At 40.3% G+C, this 19,206-nt stretch overlaps 1 protein-coding gene across 2 annotated transcripts in view; it reads right to left on the reverse strand.

Moving 5' to 3' along the window:
* Positions 1–1,381: 1,381 nt before the first annotated feature.
* lars2 (leucyl-tRNA synthetase 2, mitochondrial) overlaps positions 1,382–19,206 on the reverse strand; it is a 125,235-nt gene continuing 107,410 nt past the window's right edge. For both annotated transcript variants that reach the window (XM_069911617.1, XM_069911626.1), the window contains 3 exons: positions 17,467–17,578; positions 7,061–7,188; positions 1,382–2,433 (listed from right to left, as the gene is read on the reverse strand). In XM_069911617.1, coding sequence (XP_069767718.1) covers positions 2,254–2,433; positions 7,061–7,188; positions 17,467–17,578 — 420 coding nt within the window. In that variant the 3' untranslated portion in view covers positions 1,382–2,253. The remainder of the gene's footprint in view (positions 2,434–7,060; positions 7,189–17,466; positions 17,579–19,206) is intronic.

Below are 19,206 nucleotides of genomic sequence, written 5' to 3' on the forward strand. Positions count from 1 at the left end.
GTGCTTGAGTGGTTTATGTGACGTGGATCAAAATACTGCTTTGCTGAAGATCCTGGAGTGTACTTGGGCTCCTTCTTTAAGCTTTTACATGCCTAGTCTGTGGATAACTGCACTTGGAAAACTGTGTCATTCTTCCTTTAACACGGGATCCACATTGCAGCTGCAGTGATATGTGGCAATTCTTCATATTTTTACTGAAACAGTGCCAGCCGTTTGCATAAGAATAGGAAAGCAAAGGAAATTTAGACTAGTGATTCCCAAATTGGGTGCTGCCGCCCCCCTGTGGGCAGTGGAAAGATCCAAGGAGGCAGTGAGGGGAAAAAGGGGCGTTCCAAACCTTCAGTCATTATTATTCAGTTTGCTGGAAAGTTTTAATGAAGAAGCCAGTGCAGTAATTTACTGGCCAGACTTGGGGTGACAGTAGTGAGCAAAATAAATGGTAACAAGGTGTTCTTGCGAGAGCTGGTCTCAGTGGCCACCACGTTGTACTGGCATCACTATCCTCTGCTCAGTGCCGTCACTAACCCCCCACTCCTTGCTCAGTGCTTCCACTAATTCCCCCCTCCATCCCTGCTTGGCACCTCCAGTACTCCCCACTCAGTGGCAACACCAACCCCACCCTGCTCAGTACCACCATTACAGCCCCCCTTCAGAGCTGCCATGACCCCTGCCTCTCAGCACTGCCCTCTGCGCCCTCCCCACCCCACCAGCACCTTTTTATGGAGTGGGGGTGCTCAAGATGTAGCCTGAAGGCCAAGGGGGCAGTAGTCCAAGAAAGTTTGGGAACCACTAGTTTAGACTTTACCATGACATTTGCAGCAGCTATAAAATGTTCATTGACAAATCAATACTTGTTAAAGCCACAAAAAACTTGCCTGAGTGAAGAAAATCCAAAATAAAGTTCCTGTTATTGTGTGAGTGAATGAAGAGAAAGGGAATTGAAGGAAAATTGAACAGCATTTCTTTTTGTATGGTAGCAAACTGGCCGAAAGATCATGTTCAGTGTTTGTTATATTCCACAGAAGTCTATTGGATCCACAGCAGCCTTCACAAAATGAGATAGTCAAACATATATCATTAAGAAAATGTTGGGTAAAATAGGATTTTGTTGACACTGTGGTTAAGTTAAAAAATACACAAAAGTTGGAGAAACTCAGCAGGTCAAACAGTGTCTTTATGTAGCACTTTGATGAAGGCACTTTGTGTTTTTTCATTAAGAAAATGTTTATATTTACCATCTTCTGATAATGAAATAGGTATATCAAGTAACATAGAAATAAAAGAGTGGGCATATTTACCAGGTTATCCAGATTCTGCAGAAACAAAAAGGATTAATATTTCAGGTCAATTCCTGACATCTGATGCTCACTGCCCTCAACCATTAAGTTGATCCAAAGATGCAAACCACATGGTGAGCATTTCTTTTTATTCTGGTTTCCAATATTTTTGTTTTTGTACAAAACAATCTGTAATATAGAACTGCCAAAACTATTCAGATTAAGCAAATTATCACAGCAGTGATTTTTTTGCGGAAATTAGGTTCAAGGAACAAGTTTTGTCCCCACTCATCAATGAGAACCTTGCTTATCTCCTTACACATGCAAGATGCAAAATCAATCAAGACATTTGTAATATTAGTATTATTACTTCTTTAAATTCCTTTTTTATTTAATTACCACACCATTAAAATCATACTAAGTATTTTGTTTCACTTGCTGTGAATTCACTGTGCTTAGAAAATAATTGATGATTGAAACATAAAAACTGGAAAACATTGTTTTTGAGACTGTCTAACATTTAAAATGCATTGATTTCAAGAACCAATAAGTTACATCTTGTATAAATTAAAAAAAACCCCACAGAAAATAGTCACTGCTCTGAAACATTCATTTCTCTTTCTCTTTCTGCTGAATTTATTCACTTTTTCCCATTTCAGATTTCAAGCATCTGGAAGTTTACTTTCCAGCTTCAGTTTCTTCTTCATTGTAGCAAACAGTGTTCTATCTACTTTCACCTGGTGGAGTAAATGACCAACATCATTATTAATAGAATTTTGTCAAGAAGATTAGGCATTTCACTACCTGGTAGGTTGCAACCTTAGCTGAACATTTCCAGATTTGAGAAAATAACTGGTCGCAGCAAAACACAAGCCATCAACCTTCCTTGGTAATTTGAGGGCTCAACTCTTGCTATCCTTGCAATATTTAAAGTGATGATTCAACTTGCAACGGTAGTGAGGCTTCACTGGAAAGTTTATTCTTCCACTAGAAAGTTGATGAGAGAAGCTCTGGGAGACAGGATGGCTTTCTTGATGGGGCGCCCTTGCAGCTGCCGGATGCCCAGTTCACTCTGAAGAATCAGCTCCTGTACCCACTCTGAATTCTTGGCCACTTGCTGGGGCACATTTATCGAGCCACAGACCTTGTTGTTGATCTGTTGGAGAGAGTTGCAACTTAGCTGAACAAGGCAATTCTGGTCACTTTATATTGCTCTAATATCAGGAACTATAAATTAGATGCAATACTCTCAATAGAACTGCATTTTGCAGTTCCTTCTGAACACCTGAAGTGGACTTCTATGATTCATATTGTTTGCTAACATTATTAGATCATGAGAATTTATATGCAGGGAGAGACCATTTAGTAGTCATGCTCATGCCTGTCAGCAAAAAAGCTGCCCAGACAAATCTACATTCTCAATGCTTTGTCTGTAGCCTTGACATACAGCCACAGACTTTAAATTCTGGAGTGTGTGTCCAACTCCACCACCTTCTCAAGTAGTGAATTCTGGATCCCAGCACCCTTTCTTTAATTAAATCCTCACCTAGCTTTATTTCAAATCTCCCATTTATATTAAGTGCCAACATCCCAAAGCTTCTCCTGTCACCACAAAGAGAATATGCTGACAGCAGCACAGAACACAATAGTTAATGCTAAGCCCTCTAAAATCATGCTTCTCCATCTGCTAAAACCACATGCAGATTCAGTAAATGCCATATGACATCCAGTTTTCCATTACATTAATGCCTTTCAGCTTAACAGGACTGTTGTTCCAAAAATACACAGACGTTCAGGATGTACTGTCCATATTCTGTTTTCTCATTTCCTCCTATTCTATCTGATTTCTATACTGGAATCGGTCACAACCTCTGGCATTGTGCCAATGTTCAAATGTAAATTTAGATGAAGATTGATAAATTATTCAACAGCGGGGAATCTCAGCAAATCTGGTCCAGCCCCTGTTCATTCTATCTAAACCCTGCCCTTCATCAGGAGATGGGGTCAGTAGGTGAAGGCACAGAAGGGAGAAAAATCAAGGTTGAAAACATTCTCCAAATTTAGGGGACTCAGGCAAATGGTTTCCCGCAGACCACATCCTTTATTTACTGCCTGACCTCCAACTTACTGCTGCTTTGACCATGATCAGCAATCCAGAATGAGTGAACAATTAAATCCAGGTCTGGATGTGTATTAACCATCGAACCACAAGAAGAAACCAAGCTAAATTCAGTAATAATGTCACCACAATGATAACCCAGAGCATCAATGACAAGATGAGAGCAAACTTTGCCCCAAGATTCCCTGAGATCAATGTGGCACAATGGATGTGGTTGTATGCAAAACTCCATATACTTGGTTGAAATAACAGGTTTGTGTCATACATTTAAATCCAGTACAGATCAATATCTGACTCACTTAAAGGTGAGAATAGAAAAATATGCTGGTGAGGCCACATTGTGTACAGTTTTGGTTATTATGTTATGGCAGAGAATGCAGTTGCATTGAAGAGAGTGCAGAGGATGTTCACTAGGATGTTCCCCAGATTTATGGACTTTAGTTATGGGGAGAGACTGATCAATTGGGCTCGTTTTCCCTGAAGCAAAAGAGGCCAAGTAGAGATGCAAGAAAAGCATACAAAAATCACAAGAAACACAGATGAAGTGAATAGTCAGAACCTTTTTTCCCTTTGGTAGGGGATTAAAAATGTGAAGAGTTTCAAAGGAGATTTGAAGAGAATTTTTAAAATAAAGCACAGAATAGTTGATATCTGGAACACGCTTCCAGGAGAGATGGAATAAGATACCAACAAACATTCGAGATATTTAGACAAACCCTTAAATAGGGACAGCCTCAAAGGATATGGATCTATGCAGACAAATGGGACTAATGTCATGGGCATGGTGGGCCAAAAAGGCCATTTTGCTGCAGTGTAAATCCATGATTCTAGGAAATGTGCAGGGATAGCAAAGAGTTGATTATATTTTGCAGGATTGAATCCAGGATGGGGCAAAATGACATTCACATATAAAAATGTTCTGGTATCTCAACAGGGTGGGGACACAGCTATGCTAAGGAATGCAAAGCATGATTGGAATGGACAGTATTTTCCACTTCCAATACTCTGGAGGGGTTTCAATAAAGCAGACATTTTCAGACAAATTGAAATGTGTGGATAATTGTCACATGCAATTCTACCAGAATAGAGGATTTCAAATTCAACTTTCAAGAGTGATAGACTCAAAATAATGAATGTTTTTAAATAAGAGATGAATTTAAATGAAACCAGCCTTTCCCAAATGTCCTGCGATGACACAGAAAAACATATTTGTAAAGAACATAGTCAGAAATATATTTTAAAGAAGTAAAGTTCATCCTAAACAAATTCTTTACCAAGCTGAAAATTTCCACTGAATTTGAACTTCATTGCAGAGTTTTGCTATTGCAGCCACACAGTAAAAAAAAAATTCTCTAGAATAGAAACATCCCTCAAACTCTTAGTTTTGAATTGAGATGGTAGGTCTATTATACAACATTAAATAGATTGGTCTTCTACTCTCCAGTGTTTAGAAGAATGAGATTTGAGAAGGTGGATCCAGGAAGGTGTTTCCCAAACCTAGAGTCTAGAATCGGATTCCAGTTTCTAAATCAGAGAAAAGCATTTTAGGTCGAAAGCAAGGAGCAGTTTCTTCACTCTAATCATCATGAATCTGTTTAATTCTTTACCACCATGCCCCGTGTAGGCTCAATCGTTGATTGCATTAAAAGCAAAGACCATTACATTTCTGGATTTTATAAGAATCAAGGAATACGAAGATAAAGCAGGAAAATAGCAAAAAGTAAGTCTATTCCTTCTCCTACTTCCATGTTCTTTCAAATATGTATGGCTATAAAATCAAATTCTGCTTCAGCAATGCTACTGCTTCGAAGAGTAACGATTTGGGTGAAGAAGGAACACTCCAGAAATACAGGCGAAGTTTTTGTCATCACAAGAAATTTTTTTGGCAAACTCTCAAAATCAGAAAGAAGATAATGACAAGATGGTCTGTTTCTGGTGATGCCCAAGGGATAAATATTGGCTCACACATCAGGCATTAATCCCCAGATTCTTAAACAACACCAAGCAACCTTTCACATTCAATTCATCGGCCTGATGTGGCCTCAGTTTAAAATTTCATTTGAAATGGACTCTTTTTGACAGTGTGGTACTCAAGATTCTTTTATTGTCTTAAGGCAGACAAAGAGTCACCATTAGTCACCACCAGCACTCCTTAAAATGAGAGAGAGAAAGAGAAGCTAAAGAGAGTCCCTTCAGTTTCGCGGATTCATCTCCAGCACTCCCGCAGCCACTCAGACTCCTATTCGATTCATCGGCAACCCGAGGTCCAGATCTAAACCTCCAACAGAATGAGGAAGCCTTCAGAGCCAGAGACCCTTCAGGAGTCCTTTTTTCCCCTCGGGGCCCTCTTGAATCCTGGCTCCAATGCCTGGTTCCCATGAGCCAATCTCCAGTAACCTGTAAACAGTGCAATTCCCCTGACCGCAAGTCACCTGCAGCCAGTGTGGGTCCCTTAGACACTGAGCCTTTGCTGCTTTGCTGCCGTGGTCGCTGTCCTGTAGGGTTATCTTCACTGCTTCTCCACAGGGTGGGGGGGGGGGTGTCTGTTCTTCCCATTTTTGGTGCCCTGCGTCGGTCCTCTGCCCCTGAGTCTGCCACGTGGCCGAGCATATGTGCCACCATCTTGGGCACAGATCTCTGCAGTTGCAGGATTCGATTTACAAACACCATTAGCTTCTTTAACAAGTCGGTTAAAGCTTCTATGAGCCACCATCTTAGGACCAGGTGATTGAACCTTTCAGAGCAGCACTGTGTTCCGCTCCCCTGGGCCTGCATCAGTGGCAGTGTTACTGTTACAGCTGCTGCTGCCTCCCTCAATACTGCAACAGAGATTCTGCTAAATCTTATGTTCAAATTTCTAAAAGGCACCTTGAGAGAGGTATTGCTTCAATATTTACTAATTAACTAGTAATTTGACTAGAAGTAGTAGTATTCTGTTAATTTCAGTATATAAAGGTTCTCTATTTACTGCACCAGTATGACCAATTGTGCAGGTTATTATGATGGACTCTGATTCTCACATACTAAAATCCTAAATTCTGGAGGGGGGGGGGCGGGAAGGAATTCCCTCTACCAAGATCCAGAAAATATTCTGACCAAGGGACACTGTCAGGCGCTAAAATCAAGAGCCACATCAGCAAAATTGCATTCCCTTCCTTCACTGGGAGAAACTTGACACCCAGGTGAGAAGAGAGAGGAATCTTTCCATTCTCCTCCTACTCGTTATTCCATTTTGAGAATAAAATGAGTGAGAACATGAAAAAAAAAATCTATCTGCTGTCTCTTCGAATCACGATAGACCTATGTCTCAATGTTTCTGTCTTCAGAGAGGCAGTGTCCAACAAGGAGATGGATACAAGGAGTTGGGCCACAGATCAGCCATGGACAAGAATGGAAGAAATTGGAATGGCCTAGCCTTTTCCTGTTATCTCAAGGCAAACTCAAGTCAATTGGTTGTAGAGTTTGGCAATGCACCACCCACCTTGGAGATGCAAAAGAGGAAATTTTTTTGGGAACAAAATAAGCTGGAATGATTCACAGAGACTTAAAAAAAAGCTACAAATTTGGTGTGGTGAAAGAAATGTGGCTAAAGAATGGTACAGGAAATAAAGGTTTATACATAATAATGCTGTGTGGAAAAGTTATTTCACACTGCTGCTCTTACCCTGACTATCATTTGCACAATGTCTGGCTCCTGCAGAAACTTTGGGTCCAGGCTTGGCCAGTGTTGAAAAAGCACATCTACGTCCCACTGATAATGAGTGATAAGCTTATTTTGAACACTTGAGACACCTATAACACAAAGAAACATATTAATTTGTGCATTAACAGAAATATAAAATTGCAGATTCCTAAAGAGACTTCAGTTGGTAGTGGCAGAAACACCTTGAAGGAAATAATGTTCATCACAAAACTGGGTTTTCAAACAAGGAGACAAGAGTACCATGGTAGCATTCTCTCTCAACGTTGTTCAAGGAAATCTAGTCATACGACATTCTGAATGGTGTGACTTTAATATTTGCACTTCTGTGTGCTGCCTTCAATTAATGTGCACAGCTGTGAAGTACCTTTCAAAGTGTATACATTGCTGTAGATGTAGGAAATGTAACAGTCAATTTGCACAGCACAAACTTCCAGAAAAGATTTCACTAAGAATTGATCATATCAAAACATAATATGAAATAATAAACTAAACATAATATGAAAATAATAAACTAAACTAACTTGAAGGAGTGAGCTTTGCTTTTCAGCAAACCAAATTTAGATACACTTATAAATACAGCAGTGCTATGAGGAACATGTTAGCAGTCAGGTGGATAGGTTTAAAGGCTGGACTGCGATAGCATTTAAACAATTCGACCAAAACCATACTTAGTCAATCATATTTCTCTCTACCTCATCCATTAATTTCTTTGATCTTTTTGTCTTGTATTTTTAATATGTCTTTCTCTATTCTTAAGAATTTTTCAGGTATACTCTGGTGAAGGCTGCAGGAAGGTTGTTTCAAGAAGAGGACATTAAAGTCGAATGTGGTAAACACACTTTGTAGCAGCAATAATTTACCCAATTTACACATAATTAAAGAATACATTCACTTGTTTCTTTCAGCATAAAATGGAGTTGACTCTCCTTTTTCCCTTCAGATACAACACTGAATTCTTCATCTTGCCAAACAGCACCTAGTCAAGCCCCTCTAACCTTCTCATTGCCTCTTCATCACACGGGTGATCTTGACACTTTCACTCTCCTCCAGAGTTTGAGATCCATCCCACGTATGCAGCTTGCTGAACTAACCCACGCATGCGCACTATTTCTCCCACACATTTCCCCAGATATGTCATCAGCAGGGACCGGCAGGAGCAGGTGATGGGAAACCCACCCCCAGCAGCTAAGCTGGTGCAGAAGGATCAGATGATGGGAGGCAGCTGAGCCGGGCAGGAAGGAGGCAGTCAAAGGCGCAGTGAAGCACGGTGAGGGTGAGCCTCTTCTTGTTTTAGTGCGGGATCAATGGTCGTCTTCATTACCCACAATCCCTCATTCAGCTAGAACCGCTCTGTTTTTCCCCAGAGTGGTTTCAGCTGCGGCGGCGGGGGGGGGTTATGGGTAACGAATACTGCCAGTTCTTGTTGAGCTGCCTTCAATACGGAGTCACTCCATAAAAAAGGCTTATGTTTTGTACAGATCTGTACCGCTGCCATTTTAATTCCATAATCCAGAATAACCTGAATACTGAGAAGTGTCTGGTCCCGAGAATCTCAGATAAAAGGATAAGCATCTGCTGATACTTCTCTTGCTAAGAATTATATTTTTTGAATCAAAGTAATGATCTTCTGTTTCATAACATTGCTCACACTCAAGTATGTTTTGGAACAAGATCTCTCAAAACACCTTAAAATTATACAAGGAACTGAAGGCCATGAAAATTTTCAAAGGACTAGGCTGTGCAAGTTCATGTCTTTGCTGAGTAATTTGCTGCAATTAGAAGCATTAACACATCCTGCTGTGTTGTCTGGTGCCCTGACTTGTATCAAACAATTTATGGGAATGATGCAACACTTTCAGTTCCAAGGTTGGCACTGTGGGAAGGTAGAATTCATGAAGCCTAAGAATCTCTGCAATATTAATACATGTTACAAATTAGCATTGCAGCTTCAGAGTTTCCTGTAATGGAACCAAACGTTAGGAATCCAGGCTCTCTACCTTCTATACTCGTCTGTTCTTGGCCTTGTGCTATCTCACCAAGACCACCCATAAACTGGAGGTACAACACCTGATTTACCATCTGGGCACTCTCCAGCCAGATGGCATTAACATCTACTTTTATGGTGTTAACTAACCTGCTCTCCTTTCCCCCTTCCCTTCCCTCTGTCAGATCTCCACCTCTTTTGCTTCTCTTTCTCTGACTGTAAGAGGTGCATGGCAATTTCTGCTGATGGTGAATCTCCTTGGCTTTGCAACAGGCCGACAAGAGCAAATTTTGTGTAATATTACAACTGTTTTATTATGTGACAATAAAGGAATCTTGAATCCTATTCTATCAAACTAACAAATGATTACAAACAGCATACATAATAATGACCATAGGCAGATGGAAGGGAAAACAGAACAAGTTATGGAAGTTTCATTTCTGAAACCCTGCAGCCCTTCTCCAGATTACAGGTGCTAGAATCTGAAGCCAAACACAATTTTGTGGAGGAATTTGCACTCCTGATGAGGGGCTCAGACCCAAATGGTCAATTGCCTTTTACCTTCCATGGATGTTGCATGATCTGCTGAGTTTCTCCAGCACTTTTGTGCACGGCAGATTTTCTCAATTAGCTGCAGGAATCAGCAGGGACAAACAGCTTCGGTTGGTGAAAAAGATTGGTTGACATTTCAAGATGAAACTTTTCATATGCCCGAGGAAAGTTGGAACATAAACATTGGAAAGAGGATGGGATGGGACAGGTGCCCCACACAGGATTGGCGAACCAAGCATGGAAGAAATGGGTCAGACAGAGGCAGAGTGCTGGCAGATGCCAAACAAAGAGGGGCAAGAAAAACAAACCATCAGATGGAGGAATTTAAATTTATTACGGTAACGGGCCAGTTCAGCCACGAGATCGTGCCACTCAGTTACATCCCAATGATCTACAAACCACCCCCCCCATACATTTTTGAATCGTGGGAGGACACCAGAGCCCCCGGGGAAATACCACGCAGACAAAGGGAGAACATACCAACTCCTGATAGCATGGGATTCGATTTGAACTCAGGCCCCGATCGCTGGCACTGTAACAGGATTGCGCTAACTGCTACACCAACCATGTGAAGATGAGTGATTCCAGGTGGTGTGGGTGATTTAAAGAACAAAGGCTACCTGTCATGACATCTGATTAGTAGAGAAGAAGAGCATAGTGGTATCGAAAGTAGGTGGAATCAGAGTGAGGGTGTGGGGAGTGAAGAGAGTTGGAAAATCTGGTGAGAAGAAGGACGTGGTGGGATAGAACCAAAGGGAAGGGATGGATGAGAACTGGTGTGGAACACATTAAACTGGTGCAGAATAGGAACAAAAAAAAGGGAGTATGGGACAAATACAAGAGGCACAGAATAAGAGAAACAGGACACATTACCTGATATTATAAAATTTCATGTTCATACCATAGACTGCCAGGTAGAATATGAGAGGTTGATCTTTTCGTTTGTATAGGGTCCCAATTGTGCGTGAATTTGGGGGCTGAGAATGGCCATTGTGGACAGAGAGCAGATGTTCTGCAAATCGGCCCCCATATCTGCCTTTTGTCTCACTGATGTACAGGAGGCTACATTGGGAGCACCAAGTCCAGCAGATGAGATTAGAAGAGGCACAGGTGAACCTTTGCCTGATGTGGAAGGGCTGTTTGGGACCCAGGATGGAGGTGAGGGAAAAGGTGTACACTTCATCCGGTTGCAGCTGAAAGTACTGGCATTACAGAGAGGTCAGTGGGGGATAAAGAAACCATGGAGAAAGCGATCCCTGCAGAAGGTAGAAAGGGGTGAGGAGGGGTAGATGTGTCTGACTGTAGGGTCAAGCAACAGCTGGCATAAAGGATGGAGGACGATGAGCTGAATCTGGAGACAGCTGGGATGAAAGGCGAGGACAATAGGAACCCCATCTCTGTTCTGTTGCTGGTAGAGGGATTGGGTAAGTACGAAATGCCAAGAGTCTGAGGAAATGCCTTATCCAACTGCAGGGTAGTAGAGAAACTGCATTAATAAATCCAGCTCACTGAAATGAAAATCAACTATTGCTCAATGGGTAGTATGCTTTCCTCTGTCAGATAACCTTGCATTCAAATCCCTTTCCAAAATTCTGCACAGAAAGATCAAGACTGACACTGCTCAGCAGCAAAGAGATGCTACAATACTGAATGTACCATTTCTCAGGTGATATATTAAACTGCAGCCCATGTACTCCTTCAGGTAATCCTTAACCGCAAGGTCAGCATGGGCATCAGGATGACAGTACAACTTACTGCACAATTAGAGAAATTATATATCCAAGAGACCCAAATATCTGCTAGACTAGAGATTGCCAATACTGTGAAATGGGACTATGCTACTATACCCAAGATCCACAAGTGCAAAGGAGGAAGACCATTTGGATGGCCCACTTCAGGCCACGCACAATTCAGAACTGGAGTCACAGAGCTTTAAAGCATGGAAGCAGACCCTTTAGTCCAACTCATCCACGCCAACTAAGTTGGCATTCTGAACAAGTCTCCTCTTCCCCGCACTTGGCCAATATCCCTCTAAGCTTCCGAGTCCTGCCCTGGTATGGCATAACAAAATTAAACACTTTGCACTTATTTGAGTTAAATTCCATGTGCTACTCCTCACCACACTAACCCAGTTCATATGGATCCCATTGTAATCTTAGAAATCCTTGCTCATTGACCACTATACCATTAATTTTAGTATCATTCACACATTAAACTTGCTACTTACATTTTCATCCAGATTGTTAAATATACATGTCAAATAATAGGGGGCCCAGTACTGATCATTGCAGCACACCACTTGCAACTGGCCTCCAATCTGAAAATTAACCCTCCACTATCATGCAAATTCTGTATCAAATTGGCTCACTTGTCCTGGATCCAATACGACTTGAGCATCCGGACCATCCTACCATGTGGTAACCTGTCAAAGGTCTTGCTAAACTTCAAAAGGCATTCCTAAAATCCATGTTAACAATGTCTACTGCCTTGCCTTGATGAACCTTCTTGATCACTTCTACGAAAAACAGATTAAATTTGTGAGGCCAGGCAAAGCTTCGAGCTACTTGAAACAATCACTCTACCAGATTATTTGTTACTCCAGATTCCAGCATTTGCAGTTTCCTGTGTTTCTACTTTTCACAGGGCTGTAGAGCATCCTGAAAGAGATGCAAAAACCACCTGAAAAAAGTCTTTTGTGAAACTTGATCAGAAGGACTACTTTTACTAAACATATTAATGCATATTTTCCAAAATTAGCAATCTCTGCCAGAACAATTGCCTGAGAGATCAAGGTTTGACTTTTTAAAATAGATTGACTGAGTAGACTTAATATTTAAATGGTGAGTTCAAAAGAACTGATAATTATAATCAACACTTAATGGAAAGAATTAAAGCAAACATTTGGCCAAAGATTAGGATCTTTAATCACTACCATAAAATTCACAAATTATTTCACAAGTGCAAGGGTACATTTTATGCTCAACTTTTGTGTTAATAAATTATTAAAGATTACTTCAGGATACTCATTTTTATTTGAGTATTCTCTTAATGATAGTTTAAAACTTTTATTTTTCATCCCTAGATTATCTCTAGATAATTAAGGCAGGTTTTGTGGTTAGTAAATGATCAGATTATCTGTTAACAAAAGCACAGACATCATTGTGAAGAGAAAAGTACATTTAAATGTGATAGAACAAACTGAATTATCAAAACTGTCCCTTGATAAACTACAAGAAAAAAGACATGGTTGATTTTGTGCAAGTTTGGAACTCATAGAGAAGTTCTGATGTCTTGATGTTGCAAGCCAAGTACTGATGGTTAATTCTTGGCTGTACTGCACCGTTATACTAGGGAATCATCTTTCAGATACTGATCCATGATAAGATCTGGAGCAGGATTTATTGTATATGCTCGTGTAATAGTTGAGTTTTGCAGTAAGCACCTGCGTTGTTTGGGGCATCGGAAGCTTGGATGGGCTGGTGGCCGAGTTGAGGATCCACAATCAGGGCATTGGGTGCTTCGGTCAGTGGGAGGCTGAGATGAGGGTCTGCAGGTTTGGTGTCGGGAGCTTGGGTGGGCAAACGGCTGGTGAGGATTCGTGGTTGGGGCGTCGGAAGGGAAAGCAGCCGGGTCCTAGGCGAGAGACGTCAATTGGGGCATCAGGAGCTCCATTGGGCAATCAGGGTATCGGGAGCTCAAGTGGGCAGGTGGCCGGGGCCAAAATAGGAGATCAACTTTTACACAGTATCGACTATTACGCATGCATACTGTATATAATACAATTGAATGGCACTTGCAGAAAGAAAGTAGCATTCTTTTTCTTAAGGTTGTTAAAGATGTTGGGAAATTTTAATTTCAATTTTTTCAAAATCATCACATTTCAAATACATCAATTTTAGAATTCTTAAACATTTATTAATGTCAGGTAATTTGGGAAGTGTGGTTTTTCTATCTACCCAGTTTTGTAGTCATACCTTAATATGAACCATCCACATGAGCTGAATATACTGAATGAGGTCCTTGAGATAATGTCTTTTAGTTCCATGGAATCTTAGAACATTACAGCACAGAAATTGGGCCATTGGCCAATCTCATCCATGCAAACTATTATTCTGCCTAGTACCATTAACCAGCATCCAGACCATAGCCTTCCATACCCCTCCCATCCATGTACCTACCCAAATTTTTCTTAAATATTAAAATTTAAGCCCGCATTCACCACTTCAGCTGGCAGCTCGTTCCACATTCTCACCACTTCCTGCATGAAGTCCTTGAACATCTCACCTTCCACCTTTAACCCTTGTCCTCTTCCCTAACCTTATCTAACCTTGGTGGAAAAAGCGAGCTTACATTTATACCATCTATACTGCTCAATTTTATATACCTCTATCAAATCTCCCCTCATTCTTCTATGCAACAAGAAATAAAGTCCTAATACGCTTAACCTTTCCCCGTAATCAAGTCCTGGCAACATCCTTGTAAATCGTTGCACTCTTTCAACCATCAGTACTGTCTGAGCCAACAGAATCCATGCAGATTGAGACCCAACAAGTTTGGGCTATTTAGAAATGAGAACAGTGAATTCTAATCTGGGTCATTTAAAGCCATTTCTGTGCAGGAAATAAGTAACTTTTATGAGAGGGGGATAACACTCTGTAGCTGCTACACTTCAGTGATATAGCAGTCAGATTTTCCATTTGTGTTTATTTAATATCAGGAAAATAAATGACCCAGTAGTGTGGGTGTCTGGGCACGTCACTGAAAAGGTTTCGCTCTCTCAATGAATCTGAATTTCAGAAATGATAAGAGAAGGAAAAAAATAAAGTAGTTGGGAATGAAAATAACTTTGCTCTAAGCAGCTAGCAAGAGAAAACAAACTTATAAACAGTTCTTGATTACACTCGACCAACCAGTTAGGGGTAAACAAAGATAAAATAGTATTTTACAGCAGAACCACCAGTGGTGCTACTGTGTCTTGCAAGTTTACTGACAATATATTAAACAAGTTACAAGAAAAAACATTATAACCTTCTAATGGGCTACAGTTGTGTTATATACTGATATTGCACAATGCTTAGTTTGGATGCATATAACATCACTCCACCACACATTTCATTCACTCAAAATGTTCTTATCTCCCAAGGTGGATTTTCTTTTGAAATGGAGCCATTGTGCAGGTAGCAAGCTAATAAAAAAACAGCATTGCTAAACAATGACCATATAAATATTTTTACTGATAAGAGTTGACTGGTGGTCACAACTTCCCTGCCCTTCAAAAAAGTACCACAGGCTCTTTAATTTATCCAAGTGCCAGTGGTCTCACCCAAGAGGCAGAAATGCCATGAGAGCAGCAGTTTTGGAATCAACCTAGATTTTCAATTTGAGCCCACACAGAATTTTTACAAGTGATCTTCAAATGACACCTAAGCAAGAACAGGAAGATGTGCTATTTGGAGGGAATTGCAGTTCTGTGATTTTGTAAAAGCAAATTGTCGAGCTAAGGAAGGATAGACACTAAAAACGACCTCGAGTTAGGAAGGAGAATAAAAAAATAAATAAATACATGCATCATAGTTCCTGCTGCTGTGTGCTAACAAGCAGCTGAAAGAAAGGTACCCCATGATAAATCAACCTTAAAATTACTTGGCACTACATTACAATTTAACATTACAGTTTGGCATTTAATACCTTTATCCCTCCAAACTGAACAGCAAAGTGCAAGTCCTGGGTCTCAATACCCAACTGTGTAATTGGATTATTGATTTCCTCACCTCCAGGCCACAATGGTAAGGATTGGTAAGAACATCTCCACAATCGCTATCAGTACCGGAGCACCACAGGGCTGCATTCTTAGCCCCTGCTCTACTCACTTACACATACGACTGTGTGGCTTGGTACAAAAATACCACCACCTACAAATTTAATGATGATACCACATTATTAGTGGGCTGTGTAAAGGAAGGCAATGAATCCGCATACAGGAGGGAGATTGAAAACTTGGCTGAATGGTGCACCAATAACAACCTTGCTCTCAATGTCACCAAAACCAAGGAGCTGATTGTTGAAGGGAAAACTGGAGGTATATAGTGATCATTGGGGGAAATCAGAGGTGGAGGGGATGAGCAAATTTTAGTTCTTGAGAATTACTATCTCAGAGGATTTTTTTCCTGGACCCAACCCACTAATAGTATCATGAAGAAAGTACGTCAGCGCCTCTACTTTCTTAGGAGTATGACACCAGAAACTCTGGCAAACTTCTACAGAAGTGTGGTGAAAAGTGTGCTGACCGGCTGCATCACAGACAGGTATGGAGTCACCTATACCCCTAAGTATAAAGCCCTTCAGAAGGTAGTGGACACAGCCCAGGACATCACAGGCAAAACCCTACCCTCTACCGAGAACATCTACAGGGAACGCTGGTGTCAGAGAGCAGCACCAATGATCAAGGATCAACACCACACAACACACGCTTTGTTCTCGCTGCTGCCACCAGGAAAGAGGTATAGGTGCCACAAGACTCACACCAGGTTTAGGATCAGTTGCTACCCCTCCTCCATCAGACTCCTCAACATCAAACTCAATCTCAGGGACTCGTTTAAGGACTCTTACTTGTGTACTTTATTGATTTTAAAAAAATTCTCTCTGTAGTAGTTTGTTTACATTCGTTATCTGTTTACAGTTCTTTATTTGCTTATGTGTGTACGTTGTGTACATTTTGTTTTTACACTATCAATGTGGTTATTCTGCCTCACCAATAGGTGAATCTCAGGGTTGTATGTGATGCCATGTATGTACTCTGACAATAAATCTGAAATCTCTCATGAGTTTAATAAGGGGCAAGAAGCGTAAATGGACCTCAGCGCAAATCACACATCAAGTCATGCAACCTTGTGACTTGACTTTATCATCACTGAGTCCAAATTTGAAAAATCTCATCGATAGTATGTGGGAATAGCTTCAACACAGTGGTTCAAAGGCAGCTCACAGCCATTTCTCAAGGAGAAGTGGAAAATCAATGCTATCTAAATCCAATGAAAAGTATGGAAGTTTTGGAGCAGGAAAAGGCCACAAATTTAGTGAATAGGATTCTTGACTGAATGTTTTGTAGTTTAGATAAAGCTTTGAGCAGGCAAATTTATTTTGCAATACCAGCACAAACAGATTTTTGCATGGCCTTTTCCATTTCTACATTGCATTCAGGTGCTAGGCAAACATGGATTCAAAATTCAACAATGAAAAACCCAATCTTGGTTGTTAATATCATGCGAGCTGAATGCTTGAAGGCATATTTAAGATCAAAATGTTTTATCAAAACAATCAGAGGTTGGGCATTCAATAGCTTATCTACCAATGCCTCAAAGACCTTTCACCATTTACATGGCAGAGTTCAGGAGTGTGATGGTATGATCTCTATATGCCTGGACAAGTGCAGTTCCAAAAACACTCAAATGGTTTGCCACGATCGGCTATAAAACACCTTTCTTGATTGGGACCATCTTCACCATCAGTCACGCTCACTCCTTTCAATATGGCTACCCGCATGGAAACAAACAAAACTAGGACCTTGATAATTCAAGGCCAGCAGGTTCAACACATCTATCACCCTTAATTTACCTTTCTTGTGTAGGTTTGGTAAAATATCAATATTCTTTGATTATCTGGAACTCCTTAACCAATGGCTATCTACACAACACAGCTGACAGATTTTGAAGGCAACTCTGAACTCCATTCAGTGATGCATTATATTATGGACTGGGTTCATTTTTTCTATACAAATGCAATACATTTAAAAAAAAAGTAGGAACTCAAGAATTGTTTTTTCCAGCTTTACCTTTCCATAACTCTGATGCAAGATGTGGAGCTATAGGAGACACCATAATGCACAATGCAGCTAGAGCTTCTTCATATTCACTGCTATGGAGAATTACTGGAGGAGTAGATTGCTGAAAGATTAAGGGGAAGAGAAATTAAAGTTTTCAATAAAGTCTTCAACAATCTATTAAAGAACACATCATTTTTCTAAATCATAAACATCTTCTATCCATTCCCCAAATCTTTTGATTTCCTTATTGCATAAAATCCTTTTAATCTCAGTCATGAATATGCATCAAAACACATCCAAAGGTTGAGACCTCCAAAGGTTACAACTCTTTGTAAGAAGAATTTCTTCTCATCTTGATTCCTCTTGTCCCATTTTCACCCCAATTACTAGAACCTATAACCTTCAACACAAAGAAAATCTCTGGCAGAATCTTTTATATTTCAGTGAGATCATGTCAGAATTTTCCTAACCTCAGTAAATATAAGTGCCTTCTATTTGATCTCACTCCATAGGACAATCCCCTCATCACAGAGAAGATCAAGGAGAATGAAACACATTAATCAGAGGGAACATACAGTAGAAACTGAACAAGAGAAAGTGCAGAGGATTTGCAGGCAAGGCATGGGAGAACATCGAAGACAGTTGAAAATAGGTTTGAGAAGGCTAGCAAAAGAAGGTGCCAAAGTAGCAGGAACTCTGCAGTATACGGTGGAGAAATTTAACTCGGCATCTTCAAAACCACGACCACCAGTGGTAATGCTGAGAATTATGAAGAAGTGAACCGTAGAAAAATGCGGAAATAATAGGTTGACAAGAAATTACAGAGAGTTTTAGCTTTTATCATTTAATAGCCAGAGGAGCAATTTTAATGAAATGGAAAGATGACTCTTCACCTACTCAGACCCAGTCACATGATATTATGTTCTACTTAAGTTTGGAGAGAATAAAATATAACATTATAGATAGAAAGTTTCAATTTGAAAAGATGTGGGGCCCATTCATAGAATATTATCATGATTGAAAGATTTAAGAAGTTTGGATGCTCCAGAGATTCTCTGTCTAGTTTCTGAAGGTCACTATTTGATCCATATCTTTACATCCTTTTCTACAAGGTAACCTTGATAGGTTACCTTGGGAGGGGATAGATTAGATTTAGTTTTAGGTTTTTTTTGTTTCTTTTTTTTAGATTAATTTGTTAAATCTACCCATAATTATGATTGTCTTAGATTGTATTGTAGTGGCAGCTAAGCGGAGTCGAAAGAATGAGACTTGTACTTAGTGGGGTTGTCTGCACTCCAGTTGTTGATTGAATCTTCCTGCACTGTGCCTTATAAGACCACGGGTAAGTCCTGCCATCGCGCCGGAAACCACATCATGACATTGCCCTGCGTGCATGGGAATGCGACCCGGCCGGCAGAAAAGGCAACCTCGGGAGTGCCATCTTGATGCGCCTGCACCGCTGCCGTGATCGTAACACGTGGAGCCTGTTCGCCTTCCGACAGAGATGTGCACCATCACAGTATCATTAAATAAGACAGAATTTACTCTTTATTTTGACCAAGAGATTGTCTAATGTAGTTTACTTGGTTTCTATCCAGAAACATTGTTAAAGAAACAAATATGGATAGGTTTTTTGAATTACATTTATATTAATTTGTGATATGTATTTATTTGTGATTTGTTATATTAGTAGACGTTGCATGTAGGATTTATAAGTTAAACTCAATAACAATACTTTGAAAAGAAATA

This window comes from Narcine bancroftii, chromosome 1 (assembly GCF_036971445.1).
Source record: "Narcine bancroftii isolate sNarBan1 chromosome 1, sNarBan1.hap1, whole genome shotgun sequence".
NCBI lineage: Eukaryota > Metazoa > Chordata > Chondrichthyes > Torpediniformes > Narcinidae > Narcine > Narcine bancroftii.